The following is a 24,097-nucleotide window of genomic DNA, read 5'->3' on the forward strand; positions in this document are numbered from 1 at the left end:
TTTTCCAATTTCAATGATTTTCAATAAACTGAAAAAAATATTTCAAATGTTTTTAAATGTTAGAATTTTATATTGGAATCACTTCCTGAATTGACTGCCTTCAATTTGAATTGACCCTAGCCCTGTTACATCAGAATCTCACTGGTGTTAATAATTTACTTACATAAACTCTAATTTTCACTTGAAATCTTTTTGAGTAAATTAAGTTGACATCCTGTAATGCATGACATACACAGAAGTTTAAGTGAAACACAATGGCTGCATCTCAAGTTAGATGTGGTCCTCTGGTGCAATAATGGGTTTAATTCCTGCTGGGGCCACCCATACAAAAAATGGATGCACGCATGACTGTAAGTCGCTTTGGATAAAAGCATCAGCTACATGGCATGCATAAATGTCACGCCCTGGCCATAGAGAGGTTTTGATTCTCTATTTTGGTTAGGTCAGGGTGTGACTAGGAAAAGGCATTCTAGTTTCCTTATTTCTATGTTAGTGTGGTTCTCAATCAGAGGCAGCTGTCTACCGTTGTCTCTGATTGGGGATCATATATAAGTTGTCATTTTCCGTTTGGGTTTTGTGGGATGATGTTTTCCGTTTAGTGTTTTTCCTGACAGAACTGTGCACTTTCGTTTTCACCTGTTGTCATTTTGTTTGAGTGTTTTTTGAACATTATATCATGAACACTTTCCACGCTGCGCTTTGGTCTCATTCCGACGACAACCGTTACAATAAACTAGGACTCTTCCCTAACTTTCTTAATGCTCTTCGTCCCTTTTGGGGAACAATAGCTAGATGTCTGTAATGTACAGGGCATTATTTGTTAGGTAAATCTGAGCAGCTATCTTATCCATTACATCCAATCATAAATCAACATATGAAAACATTTTTGTCTTTCACTAAATCCAGCCACATCCAACCAAGGTGGAGGCAAAATCCAGGTACGATTCTCCAGGACCACCCCAACAAATATGGCTCATGGCAATGCTTATGACTGGGAGACTGCATTTATTATGTACCACCAACACCATCATCTCACCGGAGTCATTGAAGAGGCTGCAGGTAAACATATCTCTGTCCTGTGTATATGTAACATTCCCACTTGGTATGTCAACTGTTATGTACATTCTCAAGCTATGTTTGTTTTACAATTAACCAATGTAGACCAGACATTATTTAAGTACATACAGACTTTATAAACTAAATTCAATACGGATGTCTCCATTTTGTTGATGACAAGACTTCCACAACGAGATCTGATGACTCGGTGATTGACCTCACAGGAAGCAGGAACCCTCTAAAACCTCTGCTTTTGATTATTGCCAAAACAACATGAAGCTAAAAATAACATAATAGAACTTGGAGAACATTATGTTACGCTATTCTGTTAAAGTTTACTTGAGATGTGCACAATCCTGACAACGGTTGAATTCTATAAAATACAGAATATGTCCTATATGAAAAACAGTGTGTAAAGTTGACATTTTCCCTGTGTTTTTTTCTAGTCGAACGATTTCATCTTTGGCCCCTGCATTAATCCCAGTGTCAGAGAATTTGGCCAAGACAAGGATTACATCAACGTTTCCCCTGAGGCGTCTTTGAGGGGGGTACTATGAGAACGTGGCGTCTGTCCTGGGAGGAAGGTACCATGGACGATCCGCCCTGGAGATGACTATAAGAACGTGGAGGAATAGCTAAGAGAGGCAGAGGAGGAGGAGGAGGAGGATGACTATTACGATGAGGTGAAGACAGAAGAGGCCTCTGCCAGGATATGTAGCCAACAGAAGAAAGAGAGGGGAGTGAGACAGACAAAGGAGATGATAAGGAGGACATGGAGGATGGGGAGGACAGTGATGACAATGATAATGATGACTCTGTGAACTACACCACTGTGGTGTTCAAACCCAGAAACAAGATCAAATGAGCCTGAAGAGGGAAGCTACCAGACACTGTCTGTCAGTATGTTGTCACCTTGTACCAAACGTATGGTTGTAAAGGTGCAGTGTGTAGAAATCGCTCCGGTATTACCTGGATAAAAATGATAAACTGTTTGATTTATTTCAGTTTATGTGACAAAACAAGAAATGTAGAGATTCATTGTATCATCTAAACGGCTTTAAAAATTATTTTCAATAACCAAAAATATAGTATTTTCAGCTGTTTGAAGCTGGTGTACAAAACTGAAAGTAAAAAGATGCAAAAACTAAACTTAATGACAAGAAGCATAGAAATAGTAGAATGAATGAAATGAATCAACTGCTTGTCCGACTTGCGTTCAATGACATTTCAATTAGTGATGCACCGATATTACATTTTTGGCCGATACCGATATCCAAAATGTTCCTTGCCCCCAAAAAAACGATAACGATAACCGATATTTAACATTTATGCTGCTTTTTAAGCATTCTAGTACAGTTAAATAGTTAACATACACACATGGACGCAGCGGTCTAAGGCACTGCATCAGCACAAGAGGCATCACTACAGTCCCTGGTTCGAATCCAGGCTGTAACACATCCGGCCGTGATTGGGAGTCCCATAGGGTGGCGCACAATTGGCCCAGCGTCGTCCGGCTTTGGCCGGGGTAGGCCGTCATTGTAAATAAGAATTTATTCTTAACTGACTTGCCTAGTTAAATTAAGGTTACACACACACACACACACACACCACACTGACCAAAAGGTTATTTTGTTGGCATTTACGTATGTCCCCATTACCAGTAAAACGTTATCAAAACCTATTTCTTTCACTTACTTGCTGTGCTGTTTCGTTGTTCTTTTGTTCAGTCGTTTCCTTCTCAACCAGGATTTCTATGGAACGCTGTTTGGGTCTTTGCTATGGAACGCCGTTCAGGTCTTTGTGTGTCAAAAAAATATACTATTTAACACTATTTGACGTGTTAAATAAGCTTGTTGACCAATCAGGACCTGAATATGACTGCACGTCACATAATAATTTAACGCGTTCATTTTTTACGTAGTTATTATTACACATTGTTTACACTATCACTCGTATTTCATATGTCACAACAATTAATGATACATATGCTATAATGCTGGTAAAGTTGTCTCGCGCACCTACAGTGCCGGTCATAAAAAAAGCTAGCTAGCTCATGGATGCAAACAATGTTCTTCCCCAAAAACATAGCAAAACAACATAATCTGTTTCAGTAGCTATAGTTAGCTAGCTAACTATATAGTAGGTATCGTCATCTGAAATATGATTGGATTATTGGATTAATGGTGGTAGAACCCATCTATGTTAAGATAGCCACAATAAGGATTAGTCACAATAGTGGACTTTGCGGTTAGCCTTCAAAATAAAAGTATTGCATAATTCAACTATTTGTACTCATTTGCATCACTGTCTATGACATACTTTTATTTTGAAGGCAAACCGCAAATTCCACTATTGTGCCTAATCCTTTTTGTGGCTAGCCTCACAACACATAACCCGGTGCGGTCAAGCCTCACTAGCCAGATGAAGCTAGCTGGCTGCTTATAACGTTAGCTTTGGGCAACAGGGTTAAGTAGCTGGCTAGCTATTTATTTTCACGAACTGAAGTTCAATTTCAATAGGCGAACAACAAGTGGCAACCTAGCTAATACTTACTCACAAGGATTCCTAAATCATTGCTAAGAATAATGACAATGACTGCGGTTTCTACTGGTCATTGTTTTCAGGCTGGTTATATTGGTGCTAGCTAGGTACCAAGCTAAAGCTAGCTAGCTACCCCAGAAGTTGCGGTTGAACAAATTAAGCTTCATTACCAATGCGGTATTGTAAATACATCGTTTGTGGCCGGTGTTTGCTTGTTTGCAGACTTTTTTTGTACAGCTTTGACAGTGTTACTGTATCTTTTTTGACATGCAAAGACCCAAACGGCATTCCATAGTATGTATGTTGTGAAGCAAATAGCAGTGACGCTATTACTTTGTAACTCCGGTAGTGCAACATCTGAAAAATAGCGCACTTGGTAGTGTGTATCGGTTGATTGTCAAGGGCAATGAATTCCATTATCTTTGCTTTAACCTTTACTTAATATCCATCCCGGATCCGGGATCCTCCTCATCAAAAAAGCTGACTAGCATAGCCTAGCCTAACGGGACAGGGATATCATATAATATAATTTTCATGAAATCACAAGTCCAATACAGCAAATGAAAGATAAACATCTTGTGAATCCAGCCATCATTTCCGATTTTTAAAATGTTTTACAGCGAAAACACAATATGTATTTCTATTAGCTAACCACAATAGCCAAAGACTCAACCGCATATTGTCACCATGTTTCTACCGCATAGGTAGCTATCACAAAACCGACCAAATAGAGATATAATTAGTCACTAACCAAGAAACAACTTCATCAGATGACAGTCTTATAACATGTTATACAATAAATGTATGTTTTGTTTGAAAATGTGCATATTTGAGGTATAAATCATAGTTTTACATTGCAGCTACCATCAAAAATATCACCAAAGCAGCCAGAATAACTACAGAGAGCAGCGTGAAATACCTAAATACTCATCATAAAACATTTATGAAAAAAACATGGTGTACAGCAAATGAAAGATAAACATATTGTGAATCCAGCCAATATTTCTGATTTTTTTAAGTGTTTTACAGCGAAAACACAATATAGCATTATATTAGCTTACCACAATGGCCAAAAACACAAACGCATTTATTCACCGCATAGATAGCATTCGCAAAAACCAGCAAAAGATATAAAATTAATCACTAACCTTGAACAACTTCATCAGATGACAGTCTTATAACATCAGGTTATACAATACACTTATGTTTTGTTCGAAAATTTGCATATTTAGAGCTGCAAACCGTGGTTATACATTGTGAAAATGTAGCAACATTTCCCCAGAATGTCAGGAGCTATTTTGGACACTCACCTAATCTGACCAAAGAACTCATCATAAACTTTACTAAAAAATACATGTTGTACAGCAAATGAAAGATACACTGGTTCTTAATGCAACCGCCGTGTTAGATTTTTTAAAATAACTTTACCATAACAAACAGCTTGCGTTATTGCGAGACAGCGCCCGCCAAAACGGCGGAGAATAGAAATAACATTTTCCACAGAAATACGAAATAACATCATAAATTGTTCTTACTTTTGCTGAGCTTCCATCAGAATCTTGTACAAGGAGTCCTTGGTCCAGAATAAATCGTTGTTTGGTTTTAGAATGTCCTTTTCTCCTGTCGAATTAGCAACCTTAGCTAGCCATGTGGCGCGAACATGCCCATCTTCTCTTGACGCAAAGAACGGAAAATTCCAAAAGTCCCAATAAACGTTGAATAATCTGATAAAACTCGGTTGAAAAAACATACTTTACGATGTTATTATCACATGTATCAAATAAAATCAGAGCTGGAGATATTAGCCGTGTATACCGAACGCTTATCAGAAGACAATGTCGACGTACTTCGCGCGCCAGAGAAGACAAAGACATTTCCAGACCTGTCACTCCAAAAGGTCTTGTTCGGCCTCAGATCAAGCTAGACACCCCATTCCACCTTCCACTGCCTGTTGACATCTAGTGGAAGGCGTATGAAGTGCATACATATCGATAAATATAAGGCAATTGAATAGGCAGGCCCTGGAACAGAGCATCGTTTTCAGATTTTTCACTTCCTGTATGGAAGTTTGCTGCAAAATGAGTTCTGTTTTACTCACAGATATAATTCAAAAAGTTTTAGAAACTTGAGAGTGTTTTCTATCCAATAGTAATAATAATTTGCATATTGTATGATCTAGAATAGAGTACGAGGCAGTTTAATTTGGGCACAATTTTTTCCAAAGTGAAAACAGCGCACCCCTATTGACAGAAGTTAATGGATTTCGCCTGTGAGTTGTCTTGCTGAAATTGTTACTCTTTCAAATGACTGCTCGACTTGCTAACTGCTTGATCCACACAGCAGACATTGTGGGCTAGTTTAGGAATGCTGTGTTGCACATATAGCGCAACATTTTATCATTACATGTACCTACGTTATATAGGTATGCACGTCAGCTTTGACCTTGGTTTTGCACATCGCCGTTAAACTAGACATCAACAGATATCGATGCTGGCATTTTTAGCTAATATCGGCCGATTCCGACATGTTTACCGATATATCATGCATCCTTAATTTCAATGTGAATTTGGTCGGGTCACTCGCGTAGCTGAATATTGTGCCTTTAAAACAATGTTCCATCTACTCAAATGTTACATGCATAGATTACATCAGTTATTTATGTAACTATTGAGTAGTTTGCTGTTTGGATGACGTAAGTAAACCCACTATTGTCCTCAAAGATATTCAAGACTTCTCTCAACTACATTATGTCATTACTGTTTATTGATTAATATGATTCAACTCAGAAACATACTTGAGGGATTCTTATCTACGTGTCTGATGTTCTGGCAATAGCAGTGCGTGGGTAAAATCACTGGGGAAGCCAAGCCAGGGGAAAAAAGCAATAGTACAACGTATATGTTGTGATAATTTCGATTGCGTTGGTTGCTTTTTAACCTGTTAGTTCATATGCCTTGCACCATGATATATAGGCCTAAGGCCGAGAGAATAAGAAGACACAGTGGTAGAATAAATTTAACGACACCTTTGCTTCATGACAACTCCGGAGAGCAACATCTGTCCGGTGAAGTCCACAAAGCATTTTGCATGTAACTAACATGATCTACAGCATGGTCAAGCAAATCGTTGATTTAGAACCACAGCGAGTTACCGTAAGGAGCTTCCTCCACTATTCCAGCACCATTTCAACCTCAACATTTCAACATCATCAAATCACCTATGCTTAGTTTAGTACAGTGACAACTAAAAGATACCAAAGAAATGTAGTTCAATCAACGTAAGCTAAATATGATGTGGCTGTCCATGGTGCTAATTTCTGTGTGTGTGTGTGCATGCATGCCCGCAAGTAGAAAGAAATATGTTGAATCACCCTGCTTGTGGAGAAATTCCAATGATATCCGAAATAGACTATGATCCTATCATACAGTACAAGCTTTTAGTTTTTGTTGTCCTAGGCTATCTGGCTAAAATGCTTGCTTGCTAGCCTAACTTCCTTTCATGGGCAATGATAATACATTACTACATCTACCTATTGAACTTCCATCCTCTCAGGCCAGGGGCAAAATATATGAATTTATGGTTGGATCACAATCACTGTTAAAATCATTGGCCAGTACAGATAATTATGTAAAAGTCAAATTCCCTTACTCCATCCTTGGCTAATTTGGTATTTGGTATTTTATTAGGATCCCCATTAGCTGTTGCAAACGCAGCAGCTACTTTTCTATTGGGGTCCACGCAAACATGAAACATGACATAATACAGAACATTAGAATCAATCATTGTTATATGTAACAGAATTACATATATATTTTTAAAGGCACACATAGCCTACATATCAATACATACACAACCTATCTAGGTCAGATAGTGGAGAGGCGTTGTGCCGTGAGGTGTTGCTTTATCTGTTTTTTGAAACCAGGTTTGCTGTTTATTTGAGAATATGAGATGGAACGGAGTTCCATGCAATAAGGGCTCTATATATCATACTGTACGCTTTCTGGAATTTGTTCTGGACTTGGGGACTGCGAAAAGACCCCTGTGGCATGTCTGTGTGTGTCAGAGCTGTGTGTAAGTTGACTATGAAAACAATGATTGATTCTATATGTTTTGCACATGACAGTTTATAATCTAAGGCAACGCCAAATCATTTAGACTCCTCAAATTATTCAACAGCCACACCATTTATTACCAGATTCAGCATATGTCTAGAACTTAGGGAATGATTTGTACAAATTACAACACTCTTAGTTTTAGAGATGTTCAGAACCAGTTTATTACCGGCCACCCATTCCAAAACAGACTGCAACTCTTTGTTAAGGGTTTCAGTGACTTCATTAGCTGTTGTTGCTGATGCATATATGGTTGAATCATCAGCATACATGGACACATGTTTTTTTACTGCCAGGTCATTGGTAAAAATAGAAAATAGTAGAGGGCCTAGAGCGCTGCACTGTGGTACACCACACTTTACATGTTTAACATTAGAGAAGATTCACTTAAATAAAATCATTTGAGTTATATTAGATAGATTGTTCTGAATCCGCAATATGGCAGAGGTTGAAAAGCCATAACGCATAAATTTTTTCAACATCAGGTCATGGTCAGTATATCAAAGGCTGCAATGAAATCTAACAGTACAGCTCCCACAATCTTCTTATTATCAATTTCTTTCAACCAATCATCAGTCATTTGTGTCAGAACATATTGAGTGCCCCTCTATATAAGCATGCTGAAAGTCCCTTGCTAACCTCTCTGGGATCGTTCGGGACGCCACCTCGCCAATAGCCAGTGAAATTGCAGGGCGCCAAACTCAAACAACAGAAATCTCATAATTAAAATTCCTCAAACATAAAAGTATTTCACACCATTTTAAAGATACACTCTCGTTAATCCAACCACAGTGTTCGATTTCAAAAAGGCTTTACGGCGAAAGCAGAACATATCATTATGTTAGGACAGCGCCTAGTCACAGAAAGCATTCAGCCATTTTCCAACCAAAGGGAGGTGTCACAAAAAGCAGAAGTATAGATAAAATGAATCACTAACCTTTGACGATCTTCATCAGATGACACTCCCAGGACTCAATGTTACACAATACATGTACAGTGAGGGAAAAAAGTATTTGATCCCCTGCTGATTTTGTACGTTTGCCCACTGACAAAGAAATTATCAGTCTATAATTTTAATGGTAGGTTTATTTGAACAGTGAGAGACAGAATAACAACAAAAATATCCAGAAAAACGCATGTCAAAAATGTTATAAATTGATTTGCATTTTAATGAGGGAAATAAGTATTTGACCCCCTCTCAATCAGAAAGATTTCTGGCTCCCAGGTGTCTTTCATACAGGTAACGAGCTGAGATTAGGAGCACACTCTTAAAGGGAGTGCTCCTAATCTCAGTTTCTTACCTGTATAAAAGACACCTGTCCACAGAAGCAATCAATCAATCAGATTCCAAACTCTCCACCATGGCCAAGACCAAAGAGCTCTCCAAGGATGTCAGGGACAAGATTGTAGATCTACACAAGGCTGGAATGGGCTACAAGACCATTGCCAAGCAGCTTGGTGAGAAGGTGACAACAGTTGGTGCGATTATTCGCAAATGGAAGAAACACAAAACAACTGTCAAACTCCCTTGGCCTAGGGCTCCATGCAAGATCTCACCTCGTGGAGTTGCAATGATCATGAGAATGGTGAGGAATCTCCCCAGAACTAAACAGGAGGATCTTGTCAATGATCTCAAGGCAGCTGGGACCATAGTCACCAAGAAAACAATTGGTAACACACTACGCCGTGAAGGACTGAAATCCTGCAGCGCCCGCAAGGTCCCCCTGCTCAAGAAAGCTCATATACATACCCGTCTGAAGTTTGCCAATGAACATCTGAATGATTCAGAGGACAACTGGGTGAACGTGTTGTGGTCAGACGAGACCAAAGTGGAGTTCTTTGGCATCAACTCAACTTGCCGTGTTTGGAGGAGGAGGAATGCTGCCTATGACCCCAAGAAACCATCCCCACCGTCAAACATGGAGGTGGAAACATTATGCTTTGGGGGTGTTTTTCTGCTAAGGGGACAGGACAACTTCACCGCATCAAAGGGACGATGGACGGGGCCATGTACCGTCAAATCTTGGGTGAAAACCTCCTTCCCTCAGCCAGGGCATTGAAAATGGGTCGTGGATGGGTATTCCAGCATGACAATGACCCAAAACACACGGCCAAGGCAACAAAGGAGTGGCTCAAGAAAAAGCACATTAAGGTCCTGGAGTGGCCTAGCCAGTCTCCAGACCTTAATCCCATAGAAAATCTGTGGAGGGAGCTGAAGGTTCGAGTTGCCAAACGTCAGCCTCGAAATCTTAATGACTTGAAGAAGATCTGCAAAGAGGAGTGGGACAAAATCCCTCCTGAGATGTGTGCAAACCTGGTGGCCAACTACAAGAAACATCTGACCTCTGTGATTGCCAACAAGGGTTTTGCCACCAAGTACTAAGTCATGTTTTGCAGAGGGGTCAAATACTTATTTCCCTCATTAAAATGCAAATCAATTTATAAAATTTTTGACATGCGTTTTTCTGGATTTTTTTGTTGATATTCTGTCTCTCACTGTTCAAATAAACATACCATTAAAATTACAGACTGATCATTTCATTGTCAGTGGGCAAACGAACAAAATCAGCAGGGGATCAAATACTTTTTTCCCTCACTGTATGTTTTGTTCGAAAAAGTTCATATTTATATCCAAAAACATCAGTTTACATTGGCGCCATGTTCAGAAATGCCTCCAAAACATCCGGAGAAATTGCAGAGCCACATGAAATAACAGAAATACTCATCATAAACTTTGATGAAAGATACATGATTTACATAGAATTAAAGATAAACTTGTTCTTAATGCAACCGCTGTGTCAGATTTCAAAAAAGATTTACGGCAAAAGCACAATATTCAATAATCTGAGTACAGCGTTCAGCCACCAAAGCAGGCCATACAGTTACCCGCCAAATTGTTGAGTCAACAAAAGTCAGAAATAGCATTATAAATCTTCACTTACCTTTGCTGATCTTCGTCGGAATGCACTCCCAGGACTCCCACTTCCACAAGAAATGTTTGTTTTGTTCGATTACGTCCATATTTATGTCCAAATACCTCAGTTTTGTTCACTATTCCAAAGACACAATGCGCGAGCTCAAAATCCAGAAGAAAAGTCAAAAGAGTTCCATTACAGTTTGTAGAAACATGTCAAACGATGTTTACAATCAATCCTTAGGGTATTTTTATAAGAAGTCTTCAATAGTATTCCAAACGGACAATAGCGTATTCATTACAGAGGAAAAAGAAGGAACGGCATACCCGCGTGACCGCGCAGTAAACAACTCATTGGCCTCAGCCTAGTCCACTTGTTGAAACAGCTCTTATTCGACCCCCTTCCACAATAGAAGCCTCAAACAACTTTCTAAAGACTGTTGACATCTGTTGGAAGCCTTGGGAAGTGTCTGGCCCCATAGACACAGCATTTTGGATAGACAATCACTTAAATGAAACTACAAACCTCAGATTTAACACTTCCTGGTTGGATTTGTCTTAGGTTTTCGCCTGCCATATGAGTTATGTTATACTCACAGACATTATTTTAACAGTTTTGGAAACTTTAGAGAGTTTGCTTTCCAAATCTACTACTTGTATGCATATCATAGCTTCTGGGCCTGGGTAACAAACAGTTTACTCTGGGCACCTTATTCATCCAAGCTACTCAATACTGGCCCCCTTTCCCAAAGAAGTTAACTTGTTTACAAAGAAATAGCATTGTATTTGGTCAAACACTATTTTTTCCAACAGTTTGCTAAGAGCTGGCAGCAAGCTTATAGGTCTGCTGTTAGAACCAGTAAAGGCCGCTTTACCACTTTTGGGTAGCGGAATTACTTTGGCTTCCCTCCAGGCCAAGGGACAAAGACTTTCCTCTAGGTTAAGATTAAAGATATGACAGATAGGAGTGGCTATAGAGTCAGCTACCATCCTCAGTAGCTTTCCATCTAAGCTGTCAATGCTCGGAGGTTTGTCATTATTGATCGATAACAACAATTTTTCCACCTCTCCCACACAAACTTTACAAAACTCAAACTTGCAATGCTTTTCTTTCATTATTTGTTTTTCTATGCATGAATACGATGGCTCACTGTTCGTTGTTGGCATTTCCTGTCTAAGTTTGCCCACTTTGTTAACTTTTACTTGGTACTCATCCCGGATCCGGGAGCACCCCCCACAGTAAAAAAGCTAACTAGCATAGCCTAGCATAGCGTCACAAGTAAATACAAGCATCTAAATATCATTAAATCACAAGTCCAAGACACCAGATGAAAGATACAGATCTTGTGAATCCAGCCATCATTTCTGATTTTTAAAATGTTTTACAGGGAAGACACAATATGTAAATCTATTAGCTAACCACGTTAGCAAAAGACACCACTTTTTTTACTCCACCAGTTTTTTACTCCATCAGTAGCTTTCACTAATTCGACTAAATAAAGATATATATAGCCACTAACCAAGAAACAACTTCATAAGATGACAGTCTGATAACATATTTATGGTATAGGATATGTTTTTTTAGAAAAATGTGCATTTTTCAGGTATAAATCACAGTTCTACATTGCAGCTGCAATCTGAAATAGCGTTGGAAGCAGCCGGAATAATTACAGAGACCGACGTCAATTACCAAAATACTCATCCTAAAACATTTCTGAAAAATACACAGCCTACAGCAATTGAAAGACAAAGATCTTGTGAATCCAGACAATATTTCAGATTTTCTAAGTGTTTTACAGGGAAGACACAATATGTAAATCTATTAGCTAACCACGATAGCAAAAGACACAACTTTTTTTCTCCACCATTTTTTTCCTGCATCAGTAGCTATCACTAATTCGACTAAATAAAGATATATATAGCCACTAACCAAGAAACAACTTCATAAGATGACAGTTTGATAACATATTTATGGTATAGGATATGTTTTTTTAGAAAAATTTGCATATTTCAGGTATAAATCACATTTCTACATTGCAGCTGCAATCTGAAATAGCGTTGGAAGCAGCCGGAATAATTACAGAGACCGACGTCAATTACCAAAATACTCATCCTAAAACATTTCTGAAAAATACACAGCCTACAGCAATCGAAAGACACAGATCTTGTGAATCCAGACAATATTTCAGATTTTCTAAGTGTTTTACAGCGAAAACACAATATATCGTTATATTAGCATACCACATGAGCTAACATCACACCAGTATTAAATCAAGGCAAAAGGGGCGATAACGTTATCGCCACCAAAATATATAAATTTTTTCACTAACCTTCTCAGAATTCTTCAGATGACAGTCCTGTAACATCATATTACACAATGCATATATAGTTTGTTCGAAAATGTGCATATTTAGCATCACAAATCGTGGTAATGCAATGTAATCTGTCAAAACATGGCATGCATTCTGGCCGGCGCCATCTTGGAAAGGCACCTAAGTTTACGATTATTTATCGATTAGATTGACAAAAGAAATACAGGTTGGACAGCTAATGAAAGATGCATTGGTTATTAATGCAACCGCTGATTTAGATTTTTAAAATTTACATTACTAGACATACATTGTGAGTTACAGCCAGACTAGTGCCGCAAAAAATGGCTGACAACTGCGTTTACATTTTTCCACATAAATACGGAATAAAATCATAAATAACTCTTACTTTTGGACGAGCTTCCATCAGTATCTTGGGCAATGTGTCCTTTGTCCAAAAGAATAGTTGCTTTGTTGTAAAACGACCTCCTCAACTTCGGAACTAGCAGCTAACGATAGCTACACGGCACACACATGCCCAAATCCTCAAACGCAATACTAAGGAAATTCAGAAAAATAGCAATATACTCGCATAAACTGATATAAATCGGTTTCAAATAACTTCGTTATGATGTTTCTAACACCTATATCGAATTAAATCACAGACGGATATATCTTTGATCAATAACGAGAGCTTTTGAGCATGCGATTCTGATGTCCTCCCTTGCGTCCTGGCGAGCTTCGAAAAGAAGGGACATCTCACTCCATTCCCTTTTAAAAACTCTGAGAAACACGTAGAGACACCATTCCACTTCTCATTGGTTACTGACATCCAGGGGAAGGCGGGTGCAGTTCATGTCAAGCCATAGGGCACACACAGAGTTTTAAACTGATCCGAGATCAGAGACTATTTTTCAGAGCTTCGCATGTCCTGTCATGAGTTTCGCTGTAGAAAGAGTTCTGGTTCACCCACAGACATAATTCAAACGGTTTTAGAAACTAGAGATTGTTTTCTATCCAATAGTAATAATAATATGCATATTGTACGAGCAAGAATTGAGTACGAGGCAGTTTAATTTGGAAATGTAAAAAAATAAATAATGCTAACAGCTCCCCCTATTGACAAAATGAATGAAGTAAACATTAAAATAATTGGCAATATCAAATAGTTTTGTGATGAATAAGCCATCTGATTCAATGAAAGAAGGAGTTGAACTTGTCTAGAAAGTTTTTTTCCCATCGTTCTTTAAATTATTGATCTTTATTTCATAACACAGTTTATTCTTCTTCTGTTGAGTTTAGTCACATAATGTCTCAATTTCCAGTAATAGACGTGCAGCCAGACTTATTAGCCACTCCTTTTGCCCCAACTCTTTCAACCCTACAGTTTTTCAATTCCTCATCAATCCATGGAGCCTTAACAGTTCTAACAGTCAGTTTCTTAACAGGTGCATGTTTATCAATAAATGGAAGAAGCAATTTCATAAATTCATCAAGTGCAGCATCTGGATGCTCCTCATTACACACATCAGACCAACACATACTTTTAACATCATCCACATAAGAGTCATGGCAAAATCTTTTGTATGGTCTCTTATACACAATTCTTGGCCCAGCTTTTGGAATTTTGGCTTTCCTGGATATAGCCACTGCATCCAATGGGTACAGATACAGCTTTAGAACAAAGTTCTACAGTATTAACATGTGGATGATCTTGTTCCTGTAGTGTTTTTAAACACCCTGGTAGGTTGATTAGCAACCTAAACCAGATTACAGACACTGGTTACAGTGAAAAGCTTCCTCTTGAGCAGACAGCTTAATGAAAACCAGTCAATATTCAGGTCCCCAAGAAAGTAGACATCTCTGTTTACATCACATACACTATCAAGCATTTCACACATATTATTTAGATACTGACTGTTAGCACTTGGTAGCCTATAGCAACCCCCCGAAAGAAAAGGCTTTAGACGTGCCAAGTGAACCTGCAACCACAACACTTCAATAACACTTGACATGAGATCTTCTCTAAGCATTACAGGGATATGGCTCTGAATATATACAGCAACACCTCACCCATAAGCATTTCTGTCTCTTCTACAGATGTTATATCCTTGTATTGTTACTGCTGAATCATCAAATAAATTATCTAAGTGAATCTCAAAATGGCTAATATATGAATATTATCTGATGTTAGCAAGTTATTGATTTCTTGAACCTTATTTCTAAGGCTACGTACATTAATATGGACAATTTTTAGCCCTTTCCTGAGTACAGTAGCTTATCTGAGATAGAGATAATACTGAAAAGAGCAAACAAAGCAAGATTAAAAAAATATGCATTCAGCAGTCCTTTAATCAATTGGTGTGTGTGTGTGTGTGTGTATGAAAGGGACAATTTTAGCTAGCCACTGGAGGCCAACAACATAACAAGATGCAACAATTCAAGTTTTTTCTATAAATGACGTTATGATTTGATGTGATTGGTGTAAAGTCAAATCCAAACTGGCTTCTCTTGACACTTTTTTTTCTGTGCTAGGACCATTCACAGTTGAGTTCCCTCAGTTTCGCTCAAAGCTGATTGGCTATTATTATAAAAAATGTTTATCATTAAGTGCTACGGGCGGCAAGAATGTCATGCTTTTTTTCACCAGACAGCATCAGATAGATGGGCTACATATACTGGAAAAGAGGGGCGCTGTTTCGTTCGCTCGAATGCTTTCTCCAGTGAGATACATTCAGCTTTTTGTGAATTGAAGGAAAATTATGAAACACAGAGAAACAAAAGATCAAATAAAAAATAAAATCAAGTTTATTTTATATAGCCCTTCTAACATCAGCTGATATCTCGAAGTGCTGTACAGAAACCCAGCCCAAAACCCCAAACAGCAAGCAATGCAGGTGTAGAAGCACGGTGGCTAGGAAAAACTCCCTAGAAAGGCCAAAACCTAGGAAGAAACCTAGAGAGGAACCAGGCTATGAGGGGTGGCCAGTCCTCTTCTGGCTGTGCCGAGTGGCGATTATAACAGAACATGGCCAAGATGTTCAAATGTTCATAAATGACCAGCATGGTCAAATAATAATAATCACAGTAGTTATTGAGGGTGCAACAAGTCAGCACCTCAGGAGTAAATGTCAGTTGGCTTTACATAGCCGATCATTAAGAGTACCTCTACCGCTCCTGCTGTCTCTAGAGAGTTGAAAACAGCAGGTCTGGGACAGGTAGCAAACCGGGGGAGAGGTCAGGGTTCCATAGCCGCAGGCAGAACAGAATCATCACAATAACAGGCAAAACCAGGGATTCATTCCAGTCCAATTTTATTGAGGATTCCTTTAATATATTGTTATTTCTGCATTTAGACACTAAGGCTTCAAGCCGTTCACGCATGTACAGATGTAGGATCTTAATATGAGCCAGTTTGCTACAGCAACAGGACATGTAAATTATAATGTGGATTATAATTAATGGACATTTTTTGTAGGGGTTGATACATTTTTAAGAGAAAATCAAGTCCGCCATTTCTAAGTGGAAATTACAAACTTCAGAAACCTTTTTTAACATCAAAAACACTACACGTTTTAAAGGATTCTACAACAGGGTGATCGAATTAAGTTCCTAAATCTAAAGACAATGCAGCTTTTAAGGCAATGTTTCCACTTTTGCTGAGATTGCATTGACGGTAAACGCTGCAGATGTCCGCTCAATCGGATATTACCTTTACGTCAAACGCACTATAACATGACTCTAACACCTTTTTGGATTGAATCGTGGCCTAAGCAAAGACCAATATGAACAGACAATACCTCAACTTCTATTTACTGCAATTGTACATAAGAGTCTAAATATTTAACAGTTCCATGTCAATCTTCATTATTATTTGTATTATTATTATTATTATTATTGTATACAGTATTAAAGTAATACATACAGTAAATGATCCTGGGGCTTAACATTATCTAATACATTGCATTTAATCAACACAATTGATCCGAAGTACAGCATAATCCAAGTGTGACTCATATGGGTTAGCACTGTCAAGATGTTCAATTGCACTTATTAAGTCATATTGAAACATTTCAGAATTTAGGTAACAAACTGAAAATGTCATTGCAGTTTCTATTTAATTGTGTAGTGCTAGTTGAAGGTTCTAGGCACAGTCATCAATTAGCAGCACTTCAATTGCATTCTCTTACTTCACAATTAAGCAATTGAAAGGGACAAAGGACCAACATACAAATGTTCAACATCTTCAACTTTTGTGATTTATAAAAACCCTCACGCCACATGAGTACAACGTAATCGTTTGTATATGGACATGATTCACTGTATGGAATGGAGCGCTCTAATAGGTTTACAAACTGCTGGAGATTGTCATACATTCTCATTGGTATCAGCACAACATGGCATGAGAGACAGGTTTAAGTCATTTTCATAATTTGAAAGGGACAAAACAGAGTAATGTTAAAATGCAAATTAATCCAGTATGATGCATCATTGCATTTATGGAGTTCCCAAAAATGTTGTGTTTTTTTTCTATTTAATTGATTTATCCCCAAAGATACATCCTCTGTCAGCTTGAAGTAATGGCACCTGGTATTACTTTGGCTCAAGAACCCAACTCCATTCAACAATGTCATGGGAGTACTTCAGTCACACAGACTTTCTTAAGCTTGATGTTGACTTGGGAGACACATCCAAACACAGATGCCGATGTAATAAAAAACAAGGTTCTTCCCCTCTTGAACTGTGAGGATCTATCAGTCATGCTTGAACTGTGCATTTCACTGTGAGGATCTATCAGTCTCGCTTGAACTGTGCATTTCACTGTGAGGATCTATCAGTCACGCTTGAACTGTGCATTTCACTGTGAGGATCTATCAGTCACGCTTGAACTGTGCATTTCACTGTGAGGATCTATCAGTCACGCTTGAACTGTGCATTTCACTGTGAGGATCTATCAGTCACGCTTGGAGATGTTTGATGGCAGGGCAGTGTCAGTGAAGAAGCATCAGGGTTAGGTGAAGTCACTAAACCCTGCCGTGCCGAAGAGTCCTTGGAGGATTGATTGGTCCACACTATTTCTGGGAAGATCCAAATTCTGTTGTACATGACACCGTCCAAATAGTCTATGAGCGACAAATTCACTCAAACCTTTTAAACAGAAAAATAATGGAAGCAGGCCAATATTGTATAACTTTGATAGCATAAGATTCTCTGTAAAAAAAATACAGCAATATTTCAAGCAATAATAAACTTAATTTGTATAAAAATAGATTACTTTAGATTCTTAGATATTTATAAACAAAAGAGTGACACGAGTAAAATAGTTCAGCCAAATGTCCATGTCTTCCACTTGTCTTCCACTCTCCAGAGAGAGAGAGAGAGAGACTAACTTCTTAGTCATTCGTGAATGATATACTGAGAGAGATAGAGAGAGAGAGACAGACTAACTTCTTAGTCATTGTGTGAATTATATACTGAGAGAGAGACTAATTCTTAGTCATTCGTGAATGATATTCTGAGAGAGAAAGAGAGACAGACTAACTTTTTAGTCATTGTGCGAATGATATACTGAGAGAGAGAGAGAGAGAGAGACTAACTTCTTAGTCATTGTGTGAATGATATACTGAGAGAGAGAGAGAGAGAGAGAGAGAGAGAGAGAACTTCTTAGTCATTGTGTGAATGATATACTGAGAGAGAGAGAGAGAGAGAGACTAACTTCTTAGTCATTGTGTGAATGATATACTGAGAGAGAGAGCGAGAGACTAACTTCTTAGTCATTGTGTGAATGATATACTGAGAGAGAGAGCGAGAGACTAACTTCTTAGTCATTGTGTGAATGATATACTGAGAGAGAGAGAGAGAGAGAGACTAACTTCTTAGTCAGTGTGTGAATGATATACTGAGAGAGAGAGAGAGAGAGACTAACTTCTTAGTCAGTGTGTGAATGATATACTGAGAGAGAGAGAGAGAGAGAGAGAGAGACTAACTTCTTAGTCATTGTGTGAATGATATACCGTGTCATGATTTGAGGGCAGCAGTGTACTCCACCGGTACTCAAGCATCTTAAACTGTTTCCCTCAGATCTCAATAGGGGTGCAGTAGTCCCAGCCAATTCCACATATGGGGCATTGAAAAGAACATACCATTTGAGAAATGCTCAAAGCGAAACCAAACCTTGGCCATCTGAAGTGCTTGGATAGGAATGAAGGATGTTTTCTAATGACTCAATAAATCATTTAGCATTCATTCTTGCTGAAGACGTGGAAAGGAATGTTAATGGCTCTTACCAGAGCTCTCAATCCTTGGCTTTATAATACTGCAGCTCAATGTCCTTAATGCTGCGGCATGCCCTGTGGAACATGTTACAGTCCCTTCAGATAGTATTCACACCCCTTTACTTTTTCCACATTTTGTTGTGTTACAGCCTGAATTTAAATGGATTAAATTGAGATTTTGTGTCACTGGTCTACACAAAATACCCCATAATGTCAAAGTGGAATTTTGTTTTTACAAATTAATAAAAAATAAAAAGCTAAAATGTCTTGAGTCTATAAGTATGAAACCCCTTTATTATAGCAAGCCTAAATAAGTTCAGGAGTAAAAATGTGCTTACCAAGTCACATAATAAGTTGCATGGACTCTATGATTAATAATCATGTTTAACATGATTTTTTAATAACTACCTCATCTCTGTACCCCACACATACAATTAACTGTAAGGTCCCTCAGTCGATCAGGGAATTTCAAACACAGATTCAACCACAATGACCAGGGGTGTTTTCCAATGTCTCATAAAGAGGGGAACCTACTGTACTGGTAGATGGGTTAACAACAAAAAAAGCAGACAGTGAATATACCTTTGACTATGGTGAAATTATTAATTACACTTTGGATGATGTATCAATACACCCAGTCACTATAAAGATACAAGCATCCTTTCTATTTCAGTTGCGGAGAGGAAGGAAACCGCTCAGGGATTTCACCATGAGGCCAATGTTGACCTTAAAACAGTTACAGAGTTGAATGGCTGTGATGGGGGAGAAAACCGAGGATGGATCAACAACATTGTACTTACTCCACAATACTAACCTAAATTACAGAATGAAAAGAAGGAAACCTGTACAGAATATTGCCTTAATGCAAACAAGATGAATGTTTTTGAACATTTTAATTAAAACTGCAAAAAATGTGGCAAAGAAATAAACTTTATGTTCTGAATACAAAAGCGATGTCCTGGAGTTTTTAATAAAAAAATTAAGGAATAGTGCTAAGCACAGGCAAATTCCTAGAAGAAAACCTGGTTCAGTCTGCTTTCCAACAGACACTGAGAGACAAATTCACCTTTCAGTAGAACAATAACCTAAAGCACAAGGCCAAATTAACACTGGAGTTTATGTTAACAAGATGACATGGACTGTTCCTGAGTGGCCTAGATCAGCTTGAAAATCCATGGCAAGACTTGAAACAACCAACTTGACAGAGCTTGAATTTTTTCAAGAATAATGTGGAAATATTGTACAATTAGATATTTCTGTATTTCATTTCCTCAACATGTTCACTTTGTCTTTATGGGGTATTGTGAGTAGATGGGTGAGAAAACAAATCTATATAATCCATTTTGAATTCCGGCTGTAACACAACACAATGGGTTAGGTTTTAGTGAAGACTAGTCCATGGAATTGTGAGGGTGAGGTAGCATGTGATCATTGTGTAAATATAGGCTACTTCAGTTCAAACAGAACAGACAGTTGCTGCAGTTTTATATTAATAAATTAATCAACAATACATTTATTTAAATTAATGAATTCATCTGAACATGTGGAAAGACATCAGATCACTAGGACTGAACGTAGCAATAAACGTTAGCCTATTTATAGATTTTGATTTCCAGAGAACGTTTGAGTAAAAATCAATATGACACTGAGTTGGAGTTGAGTATAAGTTGCAGATGATCATCTTGAGCCAAAACCATGAGTTCATTGCCTGACGATATCTGTCACTGTTGACTGCACCATCGCCATGTCTGACTGTTTGTGTTGTGGTTGTTGCCTAGCAATAGTGCCGCCCTGATTAATGTAAAAAGCCTTCAAAGGACTACACTGTCTTATCAGTTTTCTGTTTTTTACCATCATGACATTTAAGGATAATATTAAATATAATTTTTTACCTCTGGTTTTCAATTATGTTGGCACTGTGGAGAAGGGCTCGGAGTCTCTGAGAAATGAAAAAAATATTCAATTAGACATCTATGTAGGAATTAGAGTGGGATTGGTTAGCAGGGTTAATCCTCACATGTGGAGGCAGATGTAAGCTAGTTGTCTCTGACAGCTTAGTTGGGCACTACAATTGTTTGTTCAGTGTGTGTTCCCTCTTACCTTCTTCTCACTGAATAGTGTTGTGATGAGGAGAAGTCCGCCGCACATGGCTGCAATGATAAAGGCTGTCTGGTAGTAGGTGCTGGAATCGTAATGACCAGTTTTCCCATTCTGGAATTTCTTCTCTGAGCCTTCACTGGGCCTTTCTGAAATAGGAGCGTCATCCACATCTGTCTTCTCTGACAGGATATCTGAGGGATGATGGCATGGTATTTAAATGGCATGGTATTTAAGATTATTCTACATGGTGAAATGGTATTACACATCAACATGCATTACTTTATTGTTTCCTTAAAATTAATTAAAACAAGCATAATTTGGTAGTACCACATACTTACCAATACTTTCTTTAAAGTATCAGGTAAATATCAGGTACATACCAGAGAAAACAGCCAAATCTCTATGCAAGGGAATGTGTGTATTTTGAATCAGGAGGAGGACACATAAAGTAGTTCAAACAGGGTGCTATGCTACAGTATTTACCTGTGCTCAAGACTTCCTCATAGTATGTCCTAGTATGTTTTGACTCAGTCTTCCTGATTTGGCCCAGGACCTTTGTAGTGGTGTGTAGTTTGTCTGGCTCCTCCTCTGTCATCTTCCAATGTGGAGATGCTTCAGTCGTAGTGCTCCAAATCGGATGGTTCCAGTCATGTGAATATCTCTCTCTGCTTGGGTATGTTTTCGTAGTGTCCTCTAGTTGAGGGGTCTCTGTTGAAATGTCCAGTGACCTCTTGGCCAACACATAGGCAGTGCTCTCATCACTACTGAGGGTGATGCCCATCAACTTGTACAAGAAAGGGACAGGTGTGACCAGCTTGACCCCAGGGACAATAAAGAGATCGTGTGGTGAACCTGCTGCTCCTCTCCCTGCTGGTTTGTCTGCAGAAGCCTCCATCGCCCTTTCAGTCTGGGGGTAGTAAAAACCCTTGTCCTTGGATCCAACAGTCTCCATGAGAACTAGGCTGGGAGGGGAAGACATTAAAGGGTGGTCTGTGGCAGAAGGGGGGTTCGAGCCTGTTTTATAGAGTGCAGAGTCTGACTCAGTTCCAGTGGGTGGAGGTGGACGAGAATCCCAGTGTAACTCCCCCTCTCTGCCCTCTCCAAGTGAATGTCCATCGGGGACAGTCACCTGCAGCTCCCTAAGGGAGGGGGGTCCTATAGTACCAGGACTCCCTAGGAACACCCCAGGGTCAGCGCTGTGGGTACCCAATGGTGGGTGAGGAGGCCTGGGTTGCATGGTTGGGGGACTGGGAGAGGGTGGGCTGTGGGGGACTGCTCGATACACTGTGGGAGACCAGGGAGACATCAGGGGCCACCGGACCCACTGTTGGACATGCACACTGGTGTTCCGGTTCAGGTTCAGCTAGGGGCAGATGAGAGGAAGATGTAAGGGGTTTGGTTTTCATAAAATACTTTGCAGGTTTTACTACATAATTTCTTCCATCCGAGCCAAATGTCCTCATCTGCTTGCATGCTCCTCCCCTATATCAAGGTGTTTTGGTACTCCCTTTTGACCTACGCTTTTCAACACACTAACTATTACTATACCACAGGTCAGTATAATCAACCAATCTAACTGTCTATCCTGCTCTCTATCCACCATTCATAGCGACAATAGTGGTAGGTGGATTGTTTGTCCAGATCTGCAATAGGCTAACTAGCCATCGTACCACACATAAAAGCCTTCAAAGCTGCATATATTTTCTATATGAATCCACATTAACAAATAGGAATAGCTGATAGGCAGCGGAGAAGTCAGGTGCATCACTGCGCATGAAAGAACAGTGAAGACATGAGACACACAGCTCGAAAAGCTCCCCTATATATCTTGTTTAGGGACAATACAATTATCGTACCTAGACTAGCCTACAACACCACAATGCAAGGAATAATTGCATTATTGTTTTCAAATGAGTACAAAATTCTACTCTAGGCTGCGGTGAAAACATCATTTGAATAACAGCGCAGAAGCTGTGTGATTTGAATGTTTAATTCCATTTGGATTGGTTGTGAGTCTACTCTCCACAGTTTATACAGTCTAGAAAGGCACAGTAGCAGGCCAGTCTGGCTGTATTTCTACTTCTGATACTGAGATGGGGTGTCTGTTGCAGATCATCATTCTCCCAAGCCATCCTATAATAGGGACAGGGGAATATCTAGTCAGATGTACAACTGAATTCCTTCAACTGAAATGTGTCTTCTGCATTTAACCCAACCCCTCTGAATCAGAGAGGTGCGGGGGGGGGGGGGGGGGGGGGGGGGGGCTGCCTTAATCAAAATCCACATCTTTGGCACCCAGGGGGTAGAATGACAGATTTCTACCTTGTCAACTCGGAGATTCGATTCAGCAACCTTTCGCACCTAGAACCTAACACTTCAATATAGCCTAAATGTGTGTCATTTAACTTTTAAAATGTTTTGGCTTTTATATGTGGCATAAACACAGCCAGTCACAATGTTTTAATCTGATTAGGCTTCTTCAAAAGTCTCCTGTAAGCATACACACATTCGTCCCAAATATAATTCCAGCATCCTCAAAGTAAAGTACATGTCGGTTAAAAAATGTCACAACATCATGGGAAAGCATACAATCCACAGATGAAATAAATGATGATGAACTTCACAGGGTGGTGAAAGTGCACGCTGATGAGCTTGATGCTCTTTTCAATAAATATGGAGGGTCTTATTCTGGTGACATGATGATTGACTCTTGGCTGCCATTTGACAGATAAATATAATCTTACAGTTTAGTCCATAATAATCTCATTGTGTAGGCTATACCAGCACCGT

General features: G+C 39.0%; 1 protein-coding gene across 1 annotated transcript in view; it reads right to left on the minus strand.

Moving 5' to 3' along the window:
• Window positions 1-16,229: 16,229 nt before the first annotated feature.
• The window catches only part of csf1a (colony stimulating factor 1a (macrophage)), a 36,842-nt gene continuing 28,974 nt past the window's right edge, over window positions 16,230-24,097 (minus strand). Inside the window, 5 exon segments of the mRNA XM_071336194.1 lie at window positions 16,230-18,010; window positions 21,100-21,146; window positions 21,308-21,498; window positions 21,791-22,545; window positions 22,547-22,670. Of these exon segments, the coding sequence (XP_071192295.1) occupies window positions 17,944-18,010; window positions 21,100-21,146; window positions 21,308-21,498; window positions 21,791-22,545; window positions 22,547-22,670 (1,184 nt within the window). The 3' untranslated portion in view covers window positions 16,230-17,943.

The sequence above is a fragment of the Salvelinus alpinus genome, chromosome 12 (genome assembly GCF_045679555.1).
Source record: "Salvelinus alpinus chromosome 12, SLU_Salpinus.1, whole genome shotgun sequence".
Lineage (NCBI taxonomy): Eukaryota > Metazoa > Chordata > Actinopteri > Salmoniformes > Salmonidae > Salvelinus > Salvelinus alpinus.